The following is a 20,739-nucleotide window of genomic DNA, read 5'->3' as shown; positions in this document are numbered from 1 at the left end:
CACTTAACCCTCCGGATCGAAATTCCCACACATAAACAAAACCTGATACCAAAATATAAAAAGAAATCCCACCAAATACATGACTGCATGAAACCATCAACACAAGGATATCTGGATAAGCGGATCCACGACTTTGCCTGTTCAAAGACCCAACACTTCGTTGAATAACCCTACACAGCGAACTATTCTCACAGGAACAGTAACTACCTCTTATATGATCGATCGTACGTTCTTAGAAGCTTGATAATATGTTTCGACCCGGAAAGACTGGCTGGAGTCTCCCCTTTTTTATCTTTTGCCATAGGGTCGACTCCTTTCTCCAGTAGAAGCTTAACTGTTTCCTCATCTCCACCTCGAGCTGCTAAATGTAGCGGAGTCTTTCCTTCTATATTTTTTGCCATAGGGTCGACTTCTTTCTCTAATAGCAGTTTGACTGTTGCCTCATTTCCGCCGCCTATAGCTGCAAGATGCAGCGGGGTATTTCCTCTGTTATCTTTTGCCATAGGGTCGACTCCTTTCTCCAGTAGAAGCTTAACTGTTTCCTCATCTCCACCTCGAGCTGCTAAATGTAGCGGAGTCTTTCCTTCTATATTTTTTGCCATAGGGTCGACTTCTTTCTCTAATAGCAGTTTGACTGTTGCCTCATTTCCGCCGCCTATAGCTGCAAGATGCAGCGGGGTATTTCCTCTGTTATCTTTTGCCATAGGGTCGACTTCTTTCTCCAATAGCAGTTGGACTGCTGCCTTCTCATTTCCATATAGAGCTGTAAGATGTAGTGGGGTATTTCCTATTTTATCTTTTACCATAGGGTCGACTCCTTTCTCCAATAGCAGTTTGACCATTGCCTCATTTCCACCTAGAGCCGCTAAATGCAGCGAAGTACATCCTCTGTTATCCTTTACCATAGGGTCGACTCCTTCCTCCAATAGCAGTTTGACTGTTGCCACATTTCCACCTATAGCCGCGTAATGCAGCGGAGTACATCCATTGTTATCTTTTTCCATAAGGTCGACCTCTTTCTCCAGTACTAGCTTGACCATTGCCACATTTGCATATCGAGCTGCAATATGCAGCGGAGCCCTTTTGTTGTCATCTTTTACCATAGGGTCGACTCCTTCCTCCAACAGCAGCTTGACTATTGCCCCCTTTTCATTATAAAGTGCCAAATGCAGCGGAGTTCTTCCTCCGTTATCTTTTGCAATAGGGTTGACTCCTTCTTTCAACAACAGCTTGACTATTGCCCCATTTCCGCCTAGAGCTGCAAGATGCAGTGGGGTCCTTCCTTCATTATCTCTTGCTATAGGGTCAACTCCTTTCTCCAGTAGCAGCTTGACTATTGCCTCATTATTTACACCTTGAACCGCAAAATGCAGCGGGGTCTCCCCCTTGTCGTTCTTTACCGTGGGGTCGACTCCCAGCTTCCGCCTCAGCAATAGCTTGACTATTGCGTCGGGTCTAGTAAAAACTCCCCGGTGTAGCGTTGACGTTTGATCGACTTCATCCTGGACGTTGATATTAAATTTTCTCCGATCCCAGATTTTTTTTTTTGTCTCCAATAAAAGTCTTACTGCGGCCAGTTCCCCCCCCTCAACCGCTAGATGTAGCGGTGTCTCTCCCCTGCTGTTTTTAGAGTTGATATCTCTCCCACTATCTATCAACATCCGGAGAAGACTAGTGATTCCGAACTTGCATGCGATATGCACCAGCGACGGGAGTGCAGGTTCCTGTATCGCTTTCAACCACAAATTACGGACTGTGGAATTATGATTAAAGAACGGGCTTTTGAGGTCAAACACCTGATCAATAGTTTCCACGGATTGTTTGGCATGGGCTGTCCAAAACATGATTGCATACGAGAGAAATGGATCATCCTTTGACGATGGGGTAAGCTGAGGCTGCGTGGAATAGCTGACATTACCCACTCCAAAGGGTGTTTTCTCCACATAGTTGAAGCATATCTTTGTGAGATATTTTTCCACCTCTCCTGGTGGACACCGATACCAGGTTTGCGTATCTCTACCAAATTCTTGAAGCATAAAGTCTTTAGCAGACTGATGTACGAGGTTGATGATTCCATGCTGCTCATGTACCAAGGAACTACAAACTCTGATAAAATCCTTCAAGGTTTGTTCGAACTCATGGGCGGATTGACGGAGATCTGAGGCGAATGACAATGCAGTAGCTAGTCCTTTGATATTGAGTGGTTGCTTTGCAAAGGTGACCCATATTAGGATTTGCTTTGCGTGCTTGTGGGAGGATTGAGGGATTTCGTCGAGGAGTCTCTGATATATACCATATAAGCCATGTGGGAGTGTCCTTAACCTGGCTTTGATAGCCTCACTGGTAATATCTTTTCTAAGCTCTTTCAGAACCAAGGCCACCCATAGAAACGTACCATCAGCCTTTGCTTTCAAGGTATTTCGTACTTCCTCGATATCCATATAAGGCTTCTCTTGACTTAGGTGTTCAATCTCGGAATCGATAAATCGGAAAACGTCGTTCTGGAGTTTCTCCGTTTTCAAGTCGAGGTCGATTTTGACGAATCGTGTCAAAACTTCGCAGATAAGGGGATAGTTCCTACTAGTGATGATAAATTTCACAGAAACATCTTTCGGATCTTGAAAAAGTGTCCTGATATGGCCGAGAAAGAAAGCGCGAGAACTCTCGTCGCATTCATCAAGGCCGTCGATAATGATGTACAGCGTGGGGATATTTTGATCTTTCAGCATTCCAAAGAAAATTCTCCAAAGATTCAGGAATGACGCAAAAAGTTGTGCCCCGCCTAACTTATATTTTTCGTCATTTTCAATATATTTGAGGAGCTCTGGGCGTCTTTGTAGCATCTGGAAGAGAACTGCTCTCATAATACACACTGCTGTATTTCGAATGTTGTTTTTATTGTCACAGAAGTAATAGACCAAAATAGCTTCTGGGGTTTCCGAGGATGTGTTGTTGGGTTTTAATTGGCTGTTGAGGCAGTCTATCAGGAAAATAGAGAAAACTGTCTTCCCTTTACCGGGGCTGCCGGATAAGTGTAGAAGAGAAGATTCTGGGTTATTAAACCAAGATTTATACTCCGGTGTGTTGAGAATCCATTCGCAAGTGCCATCTGAACGTTTTCCTTTGTGTGCAACAATTTCTTCCTTGTCGTATGCTGGGTCGGATAAATATAGTTCTTTCTTTACTTGGTCGACTATATTTATTAGACTTTAATGTTTTTTCTAATAAACTAATAAACATCTCAGAATTGACTAACCCCTACTATTTGAATATTCCCGTCGGTCACTTGTCGGTTCTTCCGCTCTTTGTCCCACTCCGTAGGCACTTGCTACATAGCTTTGGCTACCGAGAGCACCAGAAGCAGTCCTATTTCGTTTCAACTCTTCCCTGATCCATCGTCCGATTTCATTCGTGACCGCAACATATCCTTGATCTTTTGGATCACTGAATTTCGCCATGTCCATATGGTTTGCATGTAAGGGGTAATTCGAATACGCTGGAAGTATTGCAGAGTTCTTAGGAACAATCTATCAAAGGATATACCTACGTCAGTTGTACATACAGAAATTAAAACAATGCACAGAGTTAATCTACCTCGCCAACGCCTTTGACAGGAAGCTCTTCGTAAAAACAAGTGATTTTTATTTTTCGACTGTCTGGAAGACCATTTATAACTCTGTGGAAGTCTTGCTGTATCCTAGCCAGGGCTTCTGAGCCTGATGTCAATGACTTGAGAATGTCTTTGTTTGGGTTTGTAAAGAGCTTTAGAAAGTTTGCGCCAATAATAGCCATTTCTGCCTGATTTGAACCGCCGTGGGGTGTACCAAGGAATGCGATAGCGGCTGTGGATCTGAGGATTTCCCTAATGTAATCTTCATGACTGGTATTCGAGTTCAATAAGCACTTGCATGTAGTAAACATAAATCAGCAAGCCAAGTCCACAAAACGTGGAATTAAGTAAATTAAAACTAAAGGTAACAAGGTTTTACTAACATCCTCGATGACTAGTCCCCCAAGACTGTGTCCAATAAATATTATCGGACGCTCCATCTATCCTCGCTTTCAGTTACTAAATCCAGCCATGATGAAGCGATATATATACTTACAGTGTCAGTACTCTCCCTTATGTTTCCAAGAGCTCCAGATAACGCCTTTGCATGATCAAAGATGCGGTTCTGGGACGCGGGTTTCCAAAAATTCACTACATCTGCGTCGTAGCCAAAAGCCATGATCCGGGCATTACGGATCGACTTAGGAAGCAAGTCTAAAGGCCAAAAAACACCCCTATCTCCATTCTTTTGGGGCTTTGCCGTCCATGTCGAAACTCGATCGCCTGTTAAGCCATGGACGAGCACAATGCTGATTCGATAATATATTATATCAGCCAGGACCATATGGCCATAGTTCAATCTATTTGGAAAGAGTTCGAGCGAAATCACCACTTACTCAACTTTATCATGCTCAGGGTCTTCCAGTAAAATATGGTATCCATACTTCTGATCCGTTGTATCGCTGGGACTGTTCTTATTAATAAAACGTAATGGGAAGTACGTAAACACTAGGTAACGTATGAAACTCACCCAGCCTCCGCTATAGCTTCCCTTACTGTTTCCTTCTTTTTCCCTTTCCATCTTTTAAATAACGACATTGTATCGGCCCCGTGAAATCACCCGATTTGAACTATAAGATTCTTAACCACGACTTTGAAGATTGCAAGTAACTAGTTCGAAGTCGGGGATCTTCCAGGTTTATGAGAAATGTTATGTGCTGTGCTGGCTACAAGGCTGAAGAACAACATTAAGTGGGGGAGATTGGTAGCACAGGCTGAGAGTGTTTGAAACCGAGCCAATGATAATCTCAATTAGGTATTTATGGGGTAAAGCCAAGTCACCACCCCTCGAATAATCCAGCGTGGCTTAGTGGCCTAGGTAGTGTCAGGCTAAGTGACTTTGCCACTTGAAGGGACTACTGAAATATGGAGTCCTGGAATTTGCGTGTCCCACCAGCTCAGGGGATGATATGGAGTTTGATACACTGATGAATAAACTCCATATTTAACTAAATTATCATGGCTATCGTGGTTGTGAAGCAAACGAAATTCAGAAGTCATGTCTTGTTTGTAATCACGATATATAGGGGCATGTCTTGTTTGTAATCACGATATATAGGGGCATGTGGAACTCTTTCATACCATGTGTATCCCTCTTAAGGTCTCTATCAATCAGAATGACAGTCGGTATTTTTGGAAATCCCTTAGCAATTACGTTTGAGGATACAAAAAAAACCCTTGTTTCGCATGATATAAGAAAACCCTATAACTACTGTACCATCTCCGACAAGCCCAGATATGCAGCTGACGGTCCCCCGGTTTCCCCCGCTTTATGGATACTCTACAGAAATACCTATACACCCTCAAACAAACTTTGGACATTGGCCGTGAACAAGCGACGAGACATGCCTGCTATATAAACAACAAAACGATTCATTGCTTTTTACCAATCAAATCCCAATCTACTCTACATAAAATCATGATGCCTGATCAGGGGCTGGTGTGATCGTATCTTCACCATCAACTAGTATGTCGGCAGGCTCTCCATCATCCTGCTCTGTTTGCTGAAGGAAGACCCCGCCACCACTAATCTCAGCCTCCGGATCACTTTCATTCATATCCTTGATAAGCTCGTTCCTCAGCTCGGTATGTGTAAATGATAGCTCTACTGACTGAGGCTCGACTGTGAGCAATGAGGTCATCTCAATGCCTGATTCTTCCGAATCGTCAGGCTTCAAGAGGGAATAGGCAGGTAGCTGCTCATCTTCGAACACTTTGGTGGTTGAGCTTGGCTGGCTATTCCAGAGATTTCCGTTCCCAACTTCCTCGGAATAAATTGTCGAAAATCCACCGACTCCACCGCCCGACGACCTGCGGATCCGGTCGTCGGATAGCCCACCTTCCCCCGCCCGGTTAGGGGACGCTTCACGTGAAGATCCTGTCTCATCAGCTGAGTCCTCAGAGGCACCTTCTAAAGCGTTGATAAGTCGTTCGTAGTTCGGTCCTCCCAATGGACGACTAGCGCGGCGACGATAGAAAAGAAGATAAGCTGCCGGTGTGATGACCTTATCAGCGTCGAGAACCTCTCGTACGTTCGAATCTATTTCCGTTATCAGTATAAGTAAAATAGCTATAAAAGGAATCACTATTAAAAGTTGTACGAACCATCACAGTAATACCACTTATCGTCAATCCAATTCTTGGCATAAGCCGTATAATGTCCGCCACCCAATCCACCATAGTGGTTGTCAACAGCGATCAGATCATAAATTAATCCATGATCATCTTCTTTCAATCCAACCCGATTTGATAAATCAAGGCCTTCGACTGGGCAGTCAATCAAAACATCAATTTTGTCTCTGAAGTTCCTCGAGCTTGAGAATCGTTTGAGATGGATAACAAGAATATCAGGACATTTCCAGAGCTCAAACTTTTTCGTGGCTCGCCTATGGACCTTGCATCGTGGACAATACCAAGGGTCCTCCTCCGAGAGAACTTCGTTCTTTGCAAATTCATCTAAGCAGTCCTCAAGATGTATACCCTTGTTTTTACGGTCCTCCCGACGTCGTCGCCGATTGTAGAGCTCTTGGTCATTGTAAACCGCCATGTCGTTCCACATCGCCCTGCCACGGAGGTCGTCTTCACTCTTTCCCCCGAAGATAGCATCCCAGCCAGATTCAGTCCACTCGCAGATAAGCCCTTCGCCCCATCTAATAAGGGGGCTCTCGTCAAGTATAGTAGGGCTAGGCGTTCTTGAAGGCGTCTTTAACGCCTTAACAGAGGAGTTTGCGCTGCTGTTGCCATAGAAATCAGAGCCTATTACTGGCGCAAAAGCAACATTGATTGGTGGTCTTGAAAAAGAGTTTTGACCGAATTGAGGGTTCTCTTCATCATCACTAACATCTTGCATCATATCTCCTTCGGGTTCAGGGGCGTCTTCAAAATTATCGACATCACTGACACTTTCTGGACTACGCCTTCCCGAGTTTCCACCCGCTGGAAAGACAGACGGCTTTCTCGGAGGAGGGGTAGGCGGGTTATCTGGGAATAGTCGTTCCCTAATATCAAGAGAAGCATCTAGCGATTGCCAACCAGTAAGCAATGACGCATCCCCTGACTTCCTTTTGCTGACCTTAACGTTGAAAAGTTCTTGCAGTCCGGTTGGAAGGCCACGTCTGATGGTCTTCCTGGGAGATCTGCCTTCGGCTTCATCAGCATTTTCTGAATCCTGAACAGAACCGGCGTCCTTCATGGATACATTGACAAATCCATCTCTATCATCCTCCTCTTGCTCAGGATCGCCAGCCACCTTTTCCTTCTGCTCGTTCACCTCAACACCTTCGTTCGCTTCCTCGTAGTCTTCAATGTCATCATATCTTTCTTGCACATGCTCGTAAAGATTCCGGCTGGTCAAAAGCTGGTATTTCTCGACAATCTTCGACATAATTGTGTCAAGATTCTTGGCCTCCTCTCTGTTGACTACAATAAAGAAAGGGAAGGCAAATCCATCAAGATTCGGCGATCGATTAAATTTGCTTTCTTTGTATACCTTATTAAATACCGGTACCAGCAACCTTTCGGTTTCTGGGGCGCCTGGTTGCGGCTCTTCCTCTTCCTCTTCGAATCGGTAACTTGAAGAACTGCCGTAATAGAGGGATTTCTTGGGCTTTTTATTTTTGCTAGGCCAGTTTGTAGGTATATCGTCGAGCTCATAGAGATAGGCGTCATCGTTATGCTGGATCTGATCAGAAACAGTGGCTGAATCGTCATAATGCTTGAAAAATCTGTTTTTGTAAACCTCGGACGCCATGATCTGATGTTTTCATACTTTTAGCAAAGCATTCCCCGTCAACCTAAGAAAGAAAGAGAGAGAAGAACTCACCATCCGGGGGTCTATCCCCATCTTTTTCCCCACATATTCCTTAAGAGATTTTATGCTACCATTCTTGTCCATCTCTACTGGGATTTTAAGCAGTTTCCCTTTGGAATCATCCTTTGGGATGAAGAAGATCTCTTTCGACCAAACATTCTCTACAGGTAACGGGAGGGTCAAGTCCATGAAAGGGTCGAATGTAATGCTGACTTTCTCACACTCAGGGCAAACAAGGGTACTTTGGTACAGACCCCCGAAGAGATCGGCAACAGCTGAGTCGTTTCGTTTCTTATATATATCCCAGTGTTCTGATGCAAGTTTCGCAATGGCCTCCATATCACCAACCATCTCGTCTGTAGATTCTGGCTTCTCAATATAAGGTTTCTTTTGAATACGGTTCAGGTCCTCATGCAGTCCATCGAGAAGAAACGCGAGAAATTCCTGGGAATCCTGTTGACCATATCCCTGAAATGATGGCCCAAATCTGCCGATGGTCGTCTTAAATTCTCTGGGAGCGAAGGATGCAGGGCATGTTGGTGAAAAAATATTTTTAAGTAGACCTGCATACGCTTTTGCAACTTTGCCATGATGCGCAAGTGGATTACCAGGATTTAATTCTTTCTCATATTCATCCGCTTTTGATTGATTATTAGTAAATAATATCTTTCATAAAGTGGATAGAAAGGTGGCATACAAATAAAATATCGAGAAAGTTCCTTCACGCTCCTCAAGCACTGTAAAGCACTGTTCATGTAACAGGTGTTTCCGAGGTTGCTAAGCCCACATTTTCCCTGTGGCCTTCCCTCTCGCCTCCCCCTGATGACAGTGACTTTCGACGGGGAACTCTTAACACTACTTGCAGAGGGGCTTGAGCTCCTTGATGTAGTCTTTTTCTTGGATATCGGAGTAATAGCAGGGGGTTTCCCGTAACTTGTAACTGTCACTGACTGGCCAAACTTAATGGCTGACTTGACATTTTTCTCGCTAATCCATCCACCTTCTGAGCTCTGCTCTTCAACAACAATAATCCCACCGGCTCCAACACCGGCAGTACTGACGCGAAGGTGGGCGTTATAGTTTGCGTCATTCGAAGAATCTGCGAAGACTATAACCTCCCGCTCAGATCCCTCTTGCAACTCTAAAAATGGTTGTAAATCTATGATCAGCTTCCCGAACATTCCCGGGCTTTTCCCTTTATTCGGTTTCTTGACTCCTTGTGGGATTGTTTCAGTCTCTTCTTCTGTAAAATTCCCAAGCACTTTCCACAATCTAATCTTTCTGCTAGGCTCCACATCTGCAAGCTTTTTAACCTTCTGAAGAAACGTCTGATATTTTCCGGCTTTCGTTGCGATGAATTCTTTGGGAGATTGAGACTTCTCATTTTGTAAGCTATCTTTCGTGATAGTTGCACTAGGGTCTCGAAGTTTGAAAACGGTAAATTTGGGCGGATAGAATTCAAATTGGAGGTTTGGTTCGTCGCCCGGTTCCGAAGTATTTACCACTCGCCTTTTGATGATTGGCGAACCTGGAGCAAGGCCATACCAAGAAACCAACGAGTCCCAAACGTGCTCCGGAACAATTTCAAAATCATCTCCACAATTGCCGGGCTTGATTGGGACCAACTCTTCTGACGCGAAAACTTCGTCATCTAGATTGCCTACTAAGCCACCAGGTTAATTTATGTCCATTTCTGCTAGCGTTGGCTGATCCTCACGACAAACCAAAACTGAGTGATCTAGAAGACATACTTTGATCGGGCTTTGCCTCCTGTGATGCTTCCACGAGATCCGAATTATCTATCGGACCTAGTTCCCCTTCATCCTCCTCCTTTGACAAGGAATTGCCACCTTCATTAGATTGCATGAACCTGTTCAACCACGGCCCAGAGATGATGTACCACACATCGCCTTCCACCATCTTGCTTTCTATCTTTGCTTTAAACACTAAGTTGAACATCTCCTCAGCTGAGGGCCTAGGAGCCGAAGTGATCGAAGTTGCAGCTGTTGAAGGAGCAGCCATCTCAGATGAGCCAGCGAGCACATCTGACATATCCACGGAGACCTCTCTCCTTACTTCCGGGGTATCCTCGTCCATAGGGTCGGCTGTGTCCTCGAGACTGTGGGGAACGGGGGTCCTATTTGGGGCCTCTTCAGACTTTAGCCGTTTGGCGGGAGATTGGGACCGAGCAATGGTATCGGTGGACGACGATGTTTGTGCGGAAGGGTGGAGGAGGATAGCGGGCGATTCTGCGGGTGCGGATGACTCGCAAGCTGCCGCGTCGCTTGAATCAGTATCCATATCTGTGGTGGAAGATGAAGAAGGGTTAGATTGTGGTTGTGTGGTCAGTTGCACCAGTTCATGAGGGGGAGGAGGGGCGGCGGTATTGTGGCAAGCAGAAAGAAAAAAAAAGAGAAGAGTATGAGAGTAGAGAGGATAAGTCTAGAGTAAATAGATACCTAAACCGAACACACGCAGGGGAAGCGAACCTGAAATATCCCCGTGGGCTATCGTTGAGGTGGTAGTGATACCAGTGAGATTCGTGGTTGCTGGGGGGGCTGTAGTGGGGGTGACGGGGATTGCTGGTGCCTGGAAGGAGGGGTTGCCGCTAGCAGCCTCTGGGTATGGGAAAGGCGACGGTGGATGAGAGGTTTCACAAAAAGGCGAAGACGAAGAGGATGGGGATGGCGAGGAGGAAGAGGAAGAATAAGTCGGGGTGGTGGTGTTATTGATGGAAAAAGAAGGCGAGCAGTCTTCTTCTGCTTCTGCTGCCGCCGCCTCCAGCTTTCGTTTCCGCGACGTGGTGGAGGCTGAAGACGCCAGCTGCCCGCGTGGCTGCTGCGTGGAAGACGTTTTGACGATTGAAAATTGGTGTGTGTGGGGTAGGCAAACTGACTTCTACAGTGGTTGTAGATGGATAGGTGGGATGGCAGGTTGGCAGATAGGTAGGTAGTGGGGCCTTGATATCTTACTTGCTAGCCAGGTATTGAGCGAATGGGAGGCGCAAAGATGGGCGTATCGTATCGAACAGAGATGTGACGGCAGCAGCAAGAGAAGGAAAGAAAGAAAAAAAGGATATTCTCACAAGAAGGAAGTCAAGGTAGAAGAACGTTACTACATGTACATACAAGTAGCTGTGGAAGAAAGAAAGTGAGAAATGCACGGTCTACATGGTAATAATAAGCTTTCGCCGCCCCCTCATAGAATAGAATACATGTACCTACATCATACTTTTCCCAGGCGGCCCGTGGCCACTAGGTTTGGCATACACGCACATACTTTCTCCTTCCTTCCTTCCTTCCTTCCCCTTCTTGGGCCACAGGCTTGGTAAGATGTGGGTATTACAACCATGCCAAGCCAGATCCAACAAACTGACAAACCTCACTTACTGTTGGACACACAACAAACCTCCCCTTGCTCACTCCAGTGCGCACAGAAGATATGCGTACTACTGTAGGTATCATATCATGTATCCAAGGGGCGTTTGCTGGTTGCATTCTCGGGTACAACTATTTCGAACCTTTTCAACCAGGGGAAACCACGGCTGTGGCCGGAAGATCAACATAACCGGACACATGGGCCTTAATTCCGGTCAGCAAGCCAGCCTCTCATGTGTGTACAAATAAAAGTATAAGAGATGAAAGCACGATTGTATCGGGGTCAAACGACACGATCATGTTCCTCACTGGTCCAAGCAGAAACCTGGGGTAAAGTAACTTCGAGAGTCACAAAGCACACATATGTTGCACAAACTCTTACAAGGGTACACACACACAAAACCGCGTGGCCCTCACCACCAATCCTTAGGAATTTCCTACTTATTGAGAGAAAATCACATATCTAAACAGCTTAGAGACGAAGCAGCGATAACTTTAAGTTCATAATTCACAACGGGGGAAGAAATATTATGATGCGCTAGTTATTGCAACAAACACATACATGTAATCACGGTACTCGCCGACTGTTAGTTGGATGTCTGAGGTGGCGCTAAAGCGTTGGTGTCACATCATGGAAGATCACTCGCTAAACTCAGCCGCAGGCAACAGAAAGAAAGATTGAACTGTATGACCGGACCAACATTCCTCCACAAAATTCACAAAACCTAAAACAAGGGGAAGGGGAGAGATTTCGTTTCTGATATAAAGAACGGTATCGACGAACCAGCACCTGAACGCTAAGATCTAGATATCTACCGTACCACCAGTACTCCCAACGAGATCAGATCTTAACATCCCTTCATCTCGAGCAATCTACCATACTGATTTTAAACCGGCTATCAATAAACTTATGCCCAGATAACTATATAAATGGGCTGAGCACCGACGATAGAATACGAAAACATGAGTCAAGGAGAAGATTCGAGCAAAAACCGGTCGTTGGAAGCAATCAGTCACTCAGTTTAACCACTCTTGGATAAATACAATACAATTAAATATATCTTAACAAGACTTAACCTTTCTTGAGGATCCCACGAGAAACCTAATCTCCATTTCAATGCGCGTTACAGAAGAGCGGTGATAGATGCGATGGATTCTGAACGCATCTGCGCAAGATGTCAAACGTCCAAACTGCCTGTCAAACGAGCGAAGGGATTCAACTTGATCCAGAGATACCCGTGATATCAGGGTAAATCAGGTCTTCGATACCAAAGTTCCGCGCTACAAATACTATGGCAGAGTTGGTACTATGTAGGAGCGAATAATCCAGAGCTCAAAAAAAGATATACTCAATGCAGCAGACCTGGAAGAGTGGCGTTATCTATATGGGCGAATAAGACAAGATGCTGCTTACCCACTCACGCACTCAGACACCAGGCTAGACATCACTCGACATAATTATATATGTATCTTCAGAATACGAAGGCCACGCATTATGAGCACAATTGTCTATCCTCCCAGATTTCTGGACTGAATATTCGGGAAATTATTATACCACCTATACATTTGGAACCAAAGAATAAAGTATACATTATCAGGGCCATTTATTACCAAATTCATTCTTTAGGAAATACGGATGGAACCGATAAGGGAAGGCCATGAGTGTTCATTCATAAAGCTTAGAAGTGCTGGCTCTACATCTTTGTTAAATAAGACTACGGTGCAACGTCATTTGGATCGATGGAGGTTTTAATGGCGCTTTATTCCAGCGTTGTGCTGTTATATCGAAGGTATTTGTCTTATATCAAGGCGGCTCAAATTTTACAATATTCATACGTGTGTTTAATATGGGGCTGAGAAGGCCATAACATGCATTATAACAGGCGGTGCCTTCAATCACCAGAACGTCATGAAACATCACTCGAGACAACCGCATGCTACCAAAGAATATTTTATTGTGTAGCTCAAAACTTAAAAAGCTGCAGAAATGAAATTGTTGCTATCTTCCTTGCAACTGACCAGGCCCTAGGGTACATGAAGAAATGCATACCTAAATCAAGCCGTCTAAACCGGATCCCAATATCAAGAAAACTACCTATTCATCCCTCCCCTTCCTCCTTCTCAACTCCAACTCCACACTTGCATCCGGAACCTGGAAAATCCCGATCGTAGAGCTTTTCGGCCTCTCGACCACACCTGGCTGGAACCTAATCTCATAGTTGCAGAGTATATACGCCAACACAATCTTCATCTCCGCAACCGCGAAGAACCTTCCCGGGCACGCACTCGCGCCGTGGCCCCACGACAGAAACTCCACCGATGTGCTCGCGCACTGATTTCTCCCCCCGGCCATATCCACGAACCGAAATCCATCGTAGACCTCCGGCCTATCATAGCACCCCCTCGAGCCATTAGCGTGCACCACAGGCTCAGCAACCCAGGACCCCCTCCCCACACGGGTGCCGTCGCTGAACGTATGCGCGGCGAGGACCTTCCGAATAGTAACAGCGACATTGGTAGGGCTCATACGCAGCGTTTCGCGGATGACACTGTCGAGCCTCTTCATTCTGCCCAGGGCGCTGCTGGAGAGCCCGTCCTTGAGGGCCTCCTCGGCCTCCTCACAGAGCAGCGGCTGGTAGTGCGGATGCACGCACAGGTCGAAGAGCACCTGCGTCAGCGTGCCCGCCGTGGTATGGATCGATGCCAGGTTCAAAAAGACCAGTGTAAACGCCATATGACGGAAGCTCGCCCCCGCCGGCGCAGCCTCCAAGATCCACTGGAAAGCGTCATCGGGCTTCTCACCCTCCCCCCACGTCCCCTGCCGCCGCCTCCGCTCCGCAAATATGGGGCCCGTATGCCTCAGAAACGTCTCCAGCCGTGCATCCCCCCAGAGCATCCACCTCGCCGCCCACGGCCTCACCACCACCGGCAACATCTCGAGCCGCCCCGCCGTGGCCACAACCCTTGTCGCGAGCGCCGTGGCGGCCGCCATGTACTCCCCACTCCTGCACAGCTCCGCACCGACAAGCACGCGGTTCGTCGCCCTCGAAACAACATCCACCATCGCCCTATGCGCGCCCACCCTCGTCCACCCGGCGCCGGCGCCGGCGCCGACATCGGCGCTCTCCGCCCACGCCGCGGCCGCCTCTTCCTGAACCTCGTGCATGGCGCGCGCCAGCTTCGCCGTCAGGTCCCGCTGGATGGGCTTCATGTGCCAGGCGCTCTTCATGAGCCCGCGGCAGAGCGTGTACTCCGTCTGCAGGGCCTCGTCCGCGGTCTCGCGGTACGACAGCACCGAGAGGGGCAGCTGCCGCGCTTCTAGGAGCTGCGACGGCGACGTGAGGAAGGTGATCCAGCGGGAGTAGCTGCGGATCTTGAAGGGCTTGCCGTGCGCGCCGTGGCGGGACATGCCTTCGGCGATGAGGGAGGAGGAGGAGGAGAGCCAGTGGAGGCCGGAGTTGTAGTGGCTGAAGAGGCTGGAGAGGCCGGTGGCGCGGCCGACTTGTGGGGCGCTGGAGGTGGGGGTGCGGAGGAGGAGGAGGGGAAGGGTGAGGAGGAGGGAGATGGTGAGGAGGGTGAGGATGAGGATGGGGAGGTCTGGGAGGTGGGGGGTGGAGGGGTCGCGGTTCTCCATGGCTGAGTGGTGGATCAGGAAAGACGAAGCTGTGATAAATGTTGGAGACGGTATGGTGAGGAAAGTAAACACTTAGAGGCGGATGCTAGGAAGAAGAAGGCGAAGGTGGGCGAGCACTGGCACTCTTAAGATAGATTTAAGCAAAGGGTGATTGTTATGGCGTAGAATGGCGGGCACTACACATATAGTATGACACGGTTCGCCAGAAAGCTTGAGATTATCACGAATAGTGAAGGTTGAGGTCCGCGCGATCCTCCTACACATTGAAAAGTTAAGATGCATCCATCACCTATCAGACCCTCCATTCACCCCACGGCCCACCCCACAAGACCCGCGAGGCAGAAGAAAGACAAGCCATAATATAAATCCACGACCAACCACGGAGCCCGAACAACCCAACGCACCACATCAAGGCAAGGCTCCACCGATGGCCTGTGCTACGGCCCTGCTCTACCGGGTACGGCCTTAGCCCTGAGTCTAGCTGCTTCGGATCTCGGCAGTAAATAAGGTTCTCCTCCCCTGCCAAGGAAGGACGGCAGCATACACACAGACCGTGCATGGGGTTGCTCGCATGCATGCATGTATACATGTATATATATGCTTTCCCGTCGCGAGCGGTGCAACCTTGGGTCGGGGAGCGCTCTGTCCTGTCCTGTCCAAACGTTCCGCAGAACCCGGCTTCGTTTCCTCGCAGGTTGGGCGAGTGATTATCCATGATACGGCCCCGCCCCCGCCCCCGCCCCCGCCCCCGCCCCCGCCGCCGTGCCGGGATCATGCAGCCCCCGGGTTCACCGCCACTTCGCAAGTTTCGGGTCCTCAGAGCGCAGCACACACCGGCATCTAACGCGACAAAGAAAGACGCACATACAAACAGGCCAATCACGAGGCATCACTCGCCCTGCGGGTGCTATTCGGTATTACCAACTACGCGACTTCCGCTACCCACTGCAATGCAATGGCCAGCATCCGGTCTATGCTCTCCGCCCCCCCCCCCCCCCCCGCAGTGTCTTAATGGAAGAAGGCGAGCGAACCCCACACCGCGGCCTCACCTACCACATATTCTCTAGAGCACACGAGAGCGCGCGCGCGCGCGCGGGCCGGGAAGATCCAAACCACCAGGATATACCCCGCTCAAGGCGGGGGACCGGGTCTCGGCATACATACATACGTACTTGTCAACCCAAGCACAAGGGGGGCTAATTATAACATGTAATCCAACATTGGCCCCCCTCTCACTGACGGACAACCCACGAACGGGGGGAGGAAAATCACTGGCGTCTTGAACCCCAACCAACCCCCCCCCCCTCCCCCCCCCCCCCCCCCGCGGGGCCCTACTTACGTATCTACGGGCTTCCAGCTTCCAGGAAAAAACATACACTATCAAGTAGTTATGTGGGGGGTACATGTCTCCAAATCACCGACCCTCCGTACCACAGCCGGACACCTTACACTCCAGTGCCCCCCTAGCTATGCAGCTTGGCTGTTGCTTCCGACACCCCCCCATAGTCGCAGCCAGGAAGTATGTATGCAGGTGAGTGGGGTTGGATCATGAAATATCACTCGTATGATCGTGAGTAGTATGAGTTTTTTTTTTTCGTTTAATTCATTAATTGTGAGTAGTATGAGTAGTATGAGCATGAATAGGTTATAGATAGTACCACGCGCGCAGGTAGGCGCACAGGCAGATATGTAGATGCGCCACTACTGGCTAACAAAGATTACTGTACGTACCCCTTGGTCGGGTGGTATATATGACTAGAATGCATTCTTTTGCGGTTGATGGCTTTTGCTTGTTTTCAGATGAGTGTTTCCTTAATACATTTTAAGAGAACCTTTTGTTTTACTTTGCACGTTCTTTTTATTTGACTTAAGTTTGGGCCGTTCACTACTCATGAAAGGTTGATTCATTAAAATCCAGTTGATGCATGTTTCAGTCTTGTTCATTTTCATTGGAGAATAGTTGGTCAGGCCCATGGATAAATGTACATAATATCACGCACTTTCATAAGCTACTTTAAGGTGTCACGCTACTATTTCTCTCCCAATTGCAATCGACAAAAGCTATCATAAATTACCTTCTGTAACACCATATGTGTTGACACATCTTCTTCTCTACTGGACCATTCAACCACGCAGGTACAGGTGCTTCGTCGGCTTTCTCATGTCACCCGTTGCTTTTACTGGATCGGTATTTACAGAATACCTGTAAAATAAAATTTGTCTATTTAGAGCTATATTCAAACGTACTCCCACTACAAAAAATGCATATAACTAATCCGTTGACAGGCCGTGACAAAAATAAGACAAGAACATGTGAACTTTTGCCGCTCAGCATTGCAGAAGACTTTGCGCAGTTTATTGTAACTGGCGACCTTCTGAGAGCGGCGGCGAACACGAAGGCTAGTGGGGGCAAATAAAGCATCTCCCTATATACAGACATTCACTCTCACTTAAAAATGCATATAACTAACCTGTTAATGCCAGGTGACAAAAACCGCACAGAATCCGAGGAGCCTTTTTATCCCACAATAGGGCGTTTTTTTAGTCACCGGCGACCCCCTTCATGGAGAGGGTCCCGAACACGAGGACCAGAGCGGGGGGTTGAGGGCGGGTGGGCAAGGCAGCTCCTTATATAGTATCATAAACTGCAATCTCTCCCGTTTCCGACAACGGGGTGGTGAGCCCCCTCACCCTGGCCCACGCAGGCTCCTCGTAGCTCTCCAACATATCCATTTTCCACTCGCCCACCCTTTCGAGCACTATATCCTTGACCCTTCTCTCCCACGGCGAATTCTGGCCCCCAAAGCCCCTCCTCAGAATATCGCTGAGCGGGTACGACCCCGCAAACTCCCAGTCCAGCACCCCAGCGATGCTTGCCCCATTCATGAGGATGTTGCCACCGTGCATGTCTCCGTGGATTAGCACAAACGGCTCGATGGAATTTGCCTTCTCAGAGCGACAGAATGCCATGCGCGCCTTCATCAGTGTATCGGCGAAATCCATATTTTTGACTTGCTCCTTAGTGAGCGGCCCCCCACGCCTAACGGTGCTGATACTAGTATAGTACTTCAACTCCTTGTCGTAACCGGCGATAACATAGTCTTTGATAGAGTCGTATGGGCCAATGTCATAACACCGATTAGTGTAAAGCTCTTTCTATATCCACACAATACACGCCACATTAGCAACCACAAAAACAGAACAGCCTAAATCGGTAGCACATTCGTCACACACATACCCTGCATGGATCAGAAAATCTCGAATACTCCACAGCAGGACCAATTCTGCCTCCGCCTTCGAGTGTGATACCGCCAATCTTTTCAAACTCGGTGAAAATCATTGCCATCACGACACTGGCCAAGTTATCGCAGGCAATCTCACGCTCTTCCTCACTATACACCGGCCACATGTGCCTAAGCGTCTTACCAGGGATGAATTCCATCGCGATGAACGGAACCCCAATAAGTGCGTCGCCGCCATCAAAGGCATACACCTGCGGAACCGGGATACTCGGCACATGCTTGCGAATATACTTGAGATTGGCGACCTCATTCACAAGACTAGCCTTGATTCCTGGGCCTCCACTCAGTCTGTCTATCGGGACACGAAAAACCATGTGTCTTGGCTGGCCCTGTGGAGGAGGAGGAGGTTAGCTTATCCAACATTCTATAAAGTGTGAAATGTATATATAAAGCTCTATACTTACGTCCGCCCCATTTATGGTCAGAAGCCATACCGTATTGAATCCACCTTTTTCCAGGAATTTGATGCTGGGATACTGCTCTACGCCAGTATACCCAGGCCAACCATAGGACCCATAGGTATCGCCCAACGTAGAGTGGAAATCACCGTCCGGCCTAGGGCGAAGTAGGTGGAGCAGCCTATATATGGCCGATCTCGGTGCTGGAGGATTTGTCTCCCCACCAGCACATTGATAAAGAAAGGGTGAATGAGGTCGGGGCTGGGGGTGGGCCTGGAGCTGGGGGTGAGCCTGGAGCTGGGGGTAAGCCTGGGGCTGGGGGTGAGCATGGGGCTGGGGGTGAGCCTGGAGCTGGCGAGCCTGGTGATGGAGTTGGAGCCGCCGGACTTGGCGCTCAAGCTCGAGGTAGAGCTGTTCCCGCCGTTCCTGGCGGCGGGCCTCTCTCTGGAGCTCGGCCTGGCGGCGGGCCTCTCTCTGGAGCTGGGCCTGGTGGTGGGCCTCTCTCTGGAGCTGGGTCTGGCGGTCGACCCAGAACTCAGGCTGGTAGAGGGACTGGAGGTTGGGCCAGAAGCTTATATAACGGCCATCGGTGGGAAGAAACTGCGAGGGGGTGCGGTTTCCCTGGCGGGGTGGGCCAGGGTAGGCCATTTTACAGGCCTTTGGACCACCTATTCCCTCGCCAGGTCAATGGGAAGATCAATCAATCTTGAAACGGACCTTGAGATAGAGAGTGTCGGACCGATCGTGGTAATTGGTGTTGCTTGGCGACGAGATTTAATGTTCTCCAAACAACAACACCAAAAGTAAGGAACGTCCTTCGTGCTGGGTGGGAAACAGTTCGGGGTGGTGGGAGGACTATTTAAACCCGCTCGCTCACTTCGATGTGGTAGAGTTGACATCATGGATTATGGTTCGGAGAACATGCCAAGAATAGAATTGGCAATGATCACTTCCCCCACAAACGAAATTACCCAACCACCTCCAACGGAAGGAGTTGCGAATAGCATCTCACAACCTCCTTTTGCGCATCAAGTGACCGCACTCTCCCTGGAGATGCGTACCGTCTGCGAATATAGAGTAAAAGCCCAAATGTTCGACAGACTAGCGGGGAAATCCATATTGCTTGCAGGAACTAGTTAACTGCTGCGATAGACTCTGGCAAGACAACGAGCCTTGGATTTCGGCAGCCTTGGGGATATACTAACCACGCAGCAGCCCGCCGACGAGGAGAGGGATTTCAAGAGAGGCGGAGAAGATGATTGGATTATAGCCGGTGACATTTAGCTTTAGGCTTCTGGCCTCTATATCTGTGCTTGTGACTGGGTTTAATTTGCGTCAGCTTGACTCTTGTCGCTGGGTCTCTTGTGTCTACTAACTGACTTGGCTACATGTGTATACTTTCCGACGCTAAGTAGTTATGTCATAACATGTGTTAAAATGTATGTAAGCGACGCACATTGTAGAATAGATGACCGATAAGTGAGCTGTTCAAAAACGTTGATTGTAGAGGTTACGTCGTTGCTGTAAACAGTAAGGGGAGTTATTAAAAGCAAAGTCCAAAAGCCAAAAAATCGTAACTTACGACGCACTCTATGGTAATGAGGAGGCTTAACCAATGAATCGTCCCCGTTTTCATTCGAGTACTTCACGTTTCGGATCGAAGCAAGAGTTCAGAATAGATTTGGCCCTACGCGAGTCTGAGGAGGAAAATAACACAAAAGCTCGAAGGATGTTTTTGATGATGTGATGATAGGAGAAACTTTAAGAGAAGAGCGAGATCTGACACAATAAATAGTCTAGCTAGCAAGGACACCGTGACCCCTGTGACTTGTCCTTTGTCACAAGCACTACATATGTAAATACCTCTCCGCTTATTACCCCTGCACTACAACGTATCTTACTTTGCAATTTAATCAAAAGTGTCTTTTTTGAGGCATAATATGGCCTTGGCGTCCCAAAGTTAGCTCTGGCCTCAATTCTTCACTCCGTTGTCGGGATTCTACGAATTGTGTTTGTAGACTGAGATTTCCTATGAGATGTGGTCTTTATTTATGGAGACGTAAGGTAAATTAAATAACGGAGCGAGTTTTTATAAAGTTACCTTATGGC

At 47.9% G+C, this 20,739-nt stretch overlaps 4 protein-coding genes across 4 annotated transcripts; all 4 read right to left on the bottom strand.

The window, feature by feature from the left end:
* Positions 1 to 203: 203 nt before the first annotated feature.
* On the bottom strand, positions 204 to 4,648 carry H6S33_007700 (uncharacterized protein; the record flags this gene model as incomplete). The annotated part of the gene is made up of 8 exons (XM_044839042.1): positions 204 to 1,502; positions 1,569 to 3,193; positions 3,257 to 3,527; positions 3,595 to 3,903; positions 3,994 to 4,050; positions 4,107 to 4,359; positions 4,447 to 4,518; positions 4,581 to 4,648. 8 exons carry the CDS (start codon positions 4,646 to 4,648, stop codon positions 204 to 206), a joined length of 3,954 nt encoding a protein of 1,317 aa, XP_044688573.1.
* Positions 4,649 to 5,526: 878 nt separating this feature from the next.
* H6S33_007699 (uncharacterized protein) lies at positions 5,527 to 10,220 on the bottom strand (the record flags this gene model as incomplete). Its single annotated transcript, XM_044839041.1, has 5 exons — positions 5,527 to 6,149; positions 6,215 to 7,862; positions 7,932 to 8,557; positions 8,617 to 9,579; positions 9,671 to 10,220. The coding sequence occupies 5 exons, from the start codon at positions 10,218 to 10,220 to the stop codon at positions 5,527 to 5,529; spliced, it is 4,410 nt and encodes a 1,469-aa protein (XP_044688572.1).
* A 3,171-nt stretch (positions 10,221 to 13,391) lies between these two features.
* On the bottom strand, positions 13,392 to 14,930 carry H6S33_007698 (uncharacterized protein; the record flags this gene model as incomplete). The annotated part of the gene is made up of 1 exon (XM_044839040.1): positions 13,392 to 14,930. The coding sequence occupies one exon, from the start codon at positions 14,928 to 14,930 to the stop codon at positions 13,392 to 13,394; it is 1,539 nt and encodes a 512-aa protein (XP_044688571.1).
* Positions 14,931 to 17,558: 2,628 nt separating this feature from the next.
* Positions 17,559 to 20,266, bottom strand: H6S33_007697 (uncharacterized protein; the record flags this gene model as incomplete). The annotated part of the gene is made up of 10 exons (XM_044839039.1): positions 17,559 to 18,086; positions 18,169 to 18,561; positions 18,637 to 18,708; positions 19,018 to 19,298; positions 19,370 to 19,452; positions 19,602 to 19,752; positions 19,836 to 19,949; positions 20,007 to 20,027; positions 20,087 to 20,151; positions 20,220 to 20,266. 10 exons carry the CDS (start codon positions 20,264 to 20,266, stop codon positions 17,559 to 17,561), a joined length of 1,755 nt encoding a protein of 584 aa, XP_044688570.1.
* Between the last annotated feature and the right edge of the window lie 473 nt (positions 20,267 to 20,739).

Source organism: Morchella sextelata (assembly GCF_020137385.1).
Source record: "Morchella sextelata strain SCLS chromosome Unknown scls_24, whole genome shotgun sequence".
In the NCBI taxonomy this organism is placed as follows: Eukaryota; Fungi; Ascomycota; class Pezizomycetes; order Pezizales; family Morchellaceae; genus Morchella; species Morchella sextelata.
The sequence above is the reverse complement of the archived record's forward strand: the minus strand, read 5'-3'. Positions and strand labels throughout refer to the sequence as shown.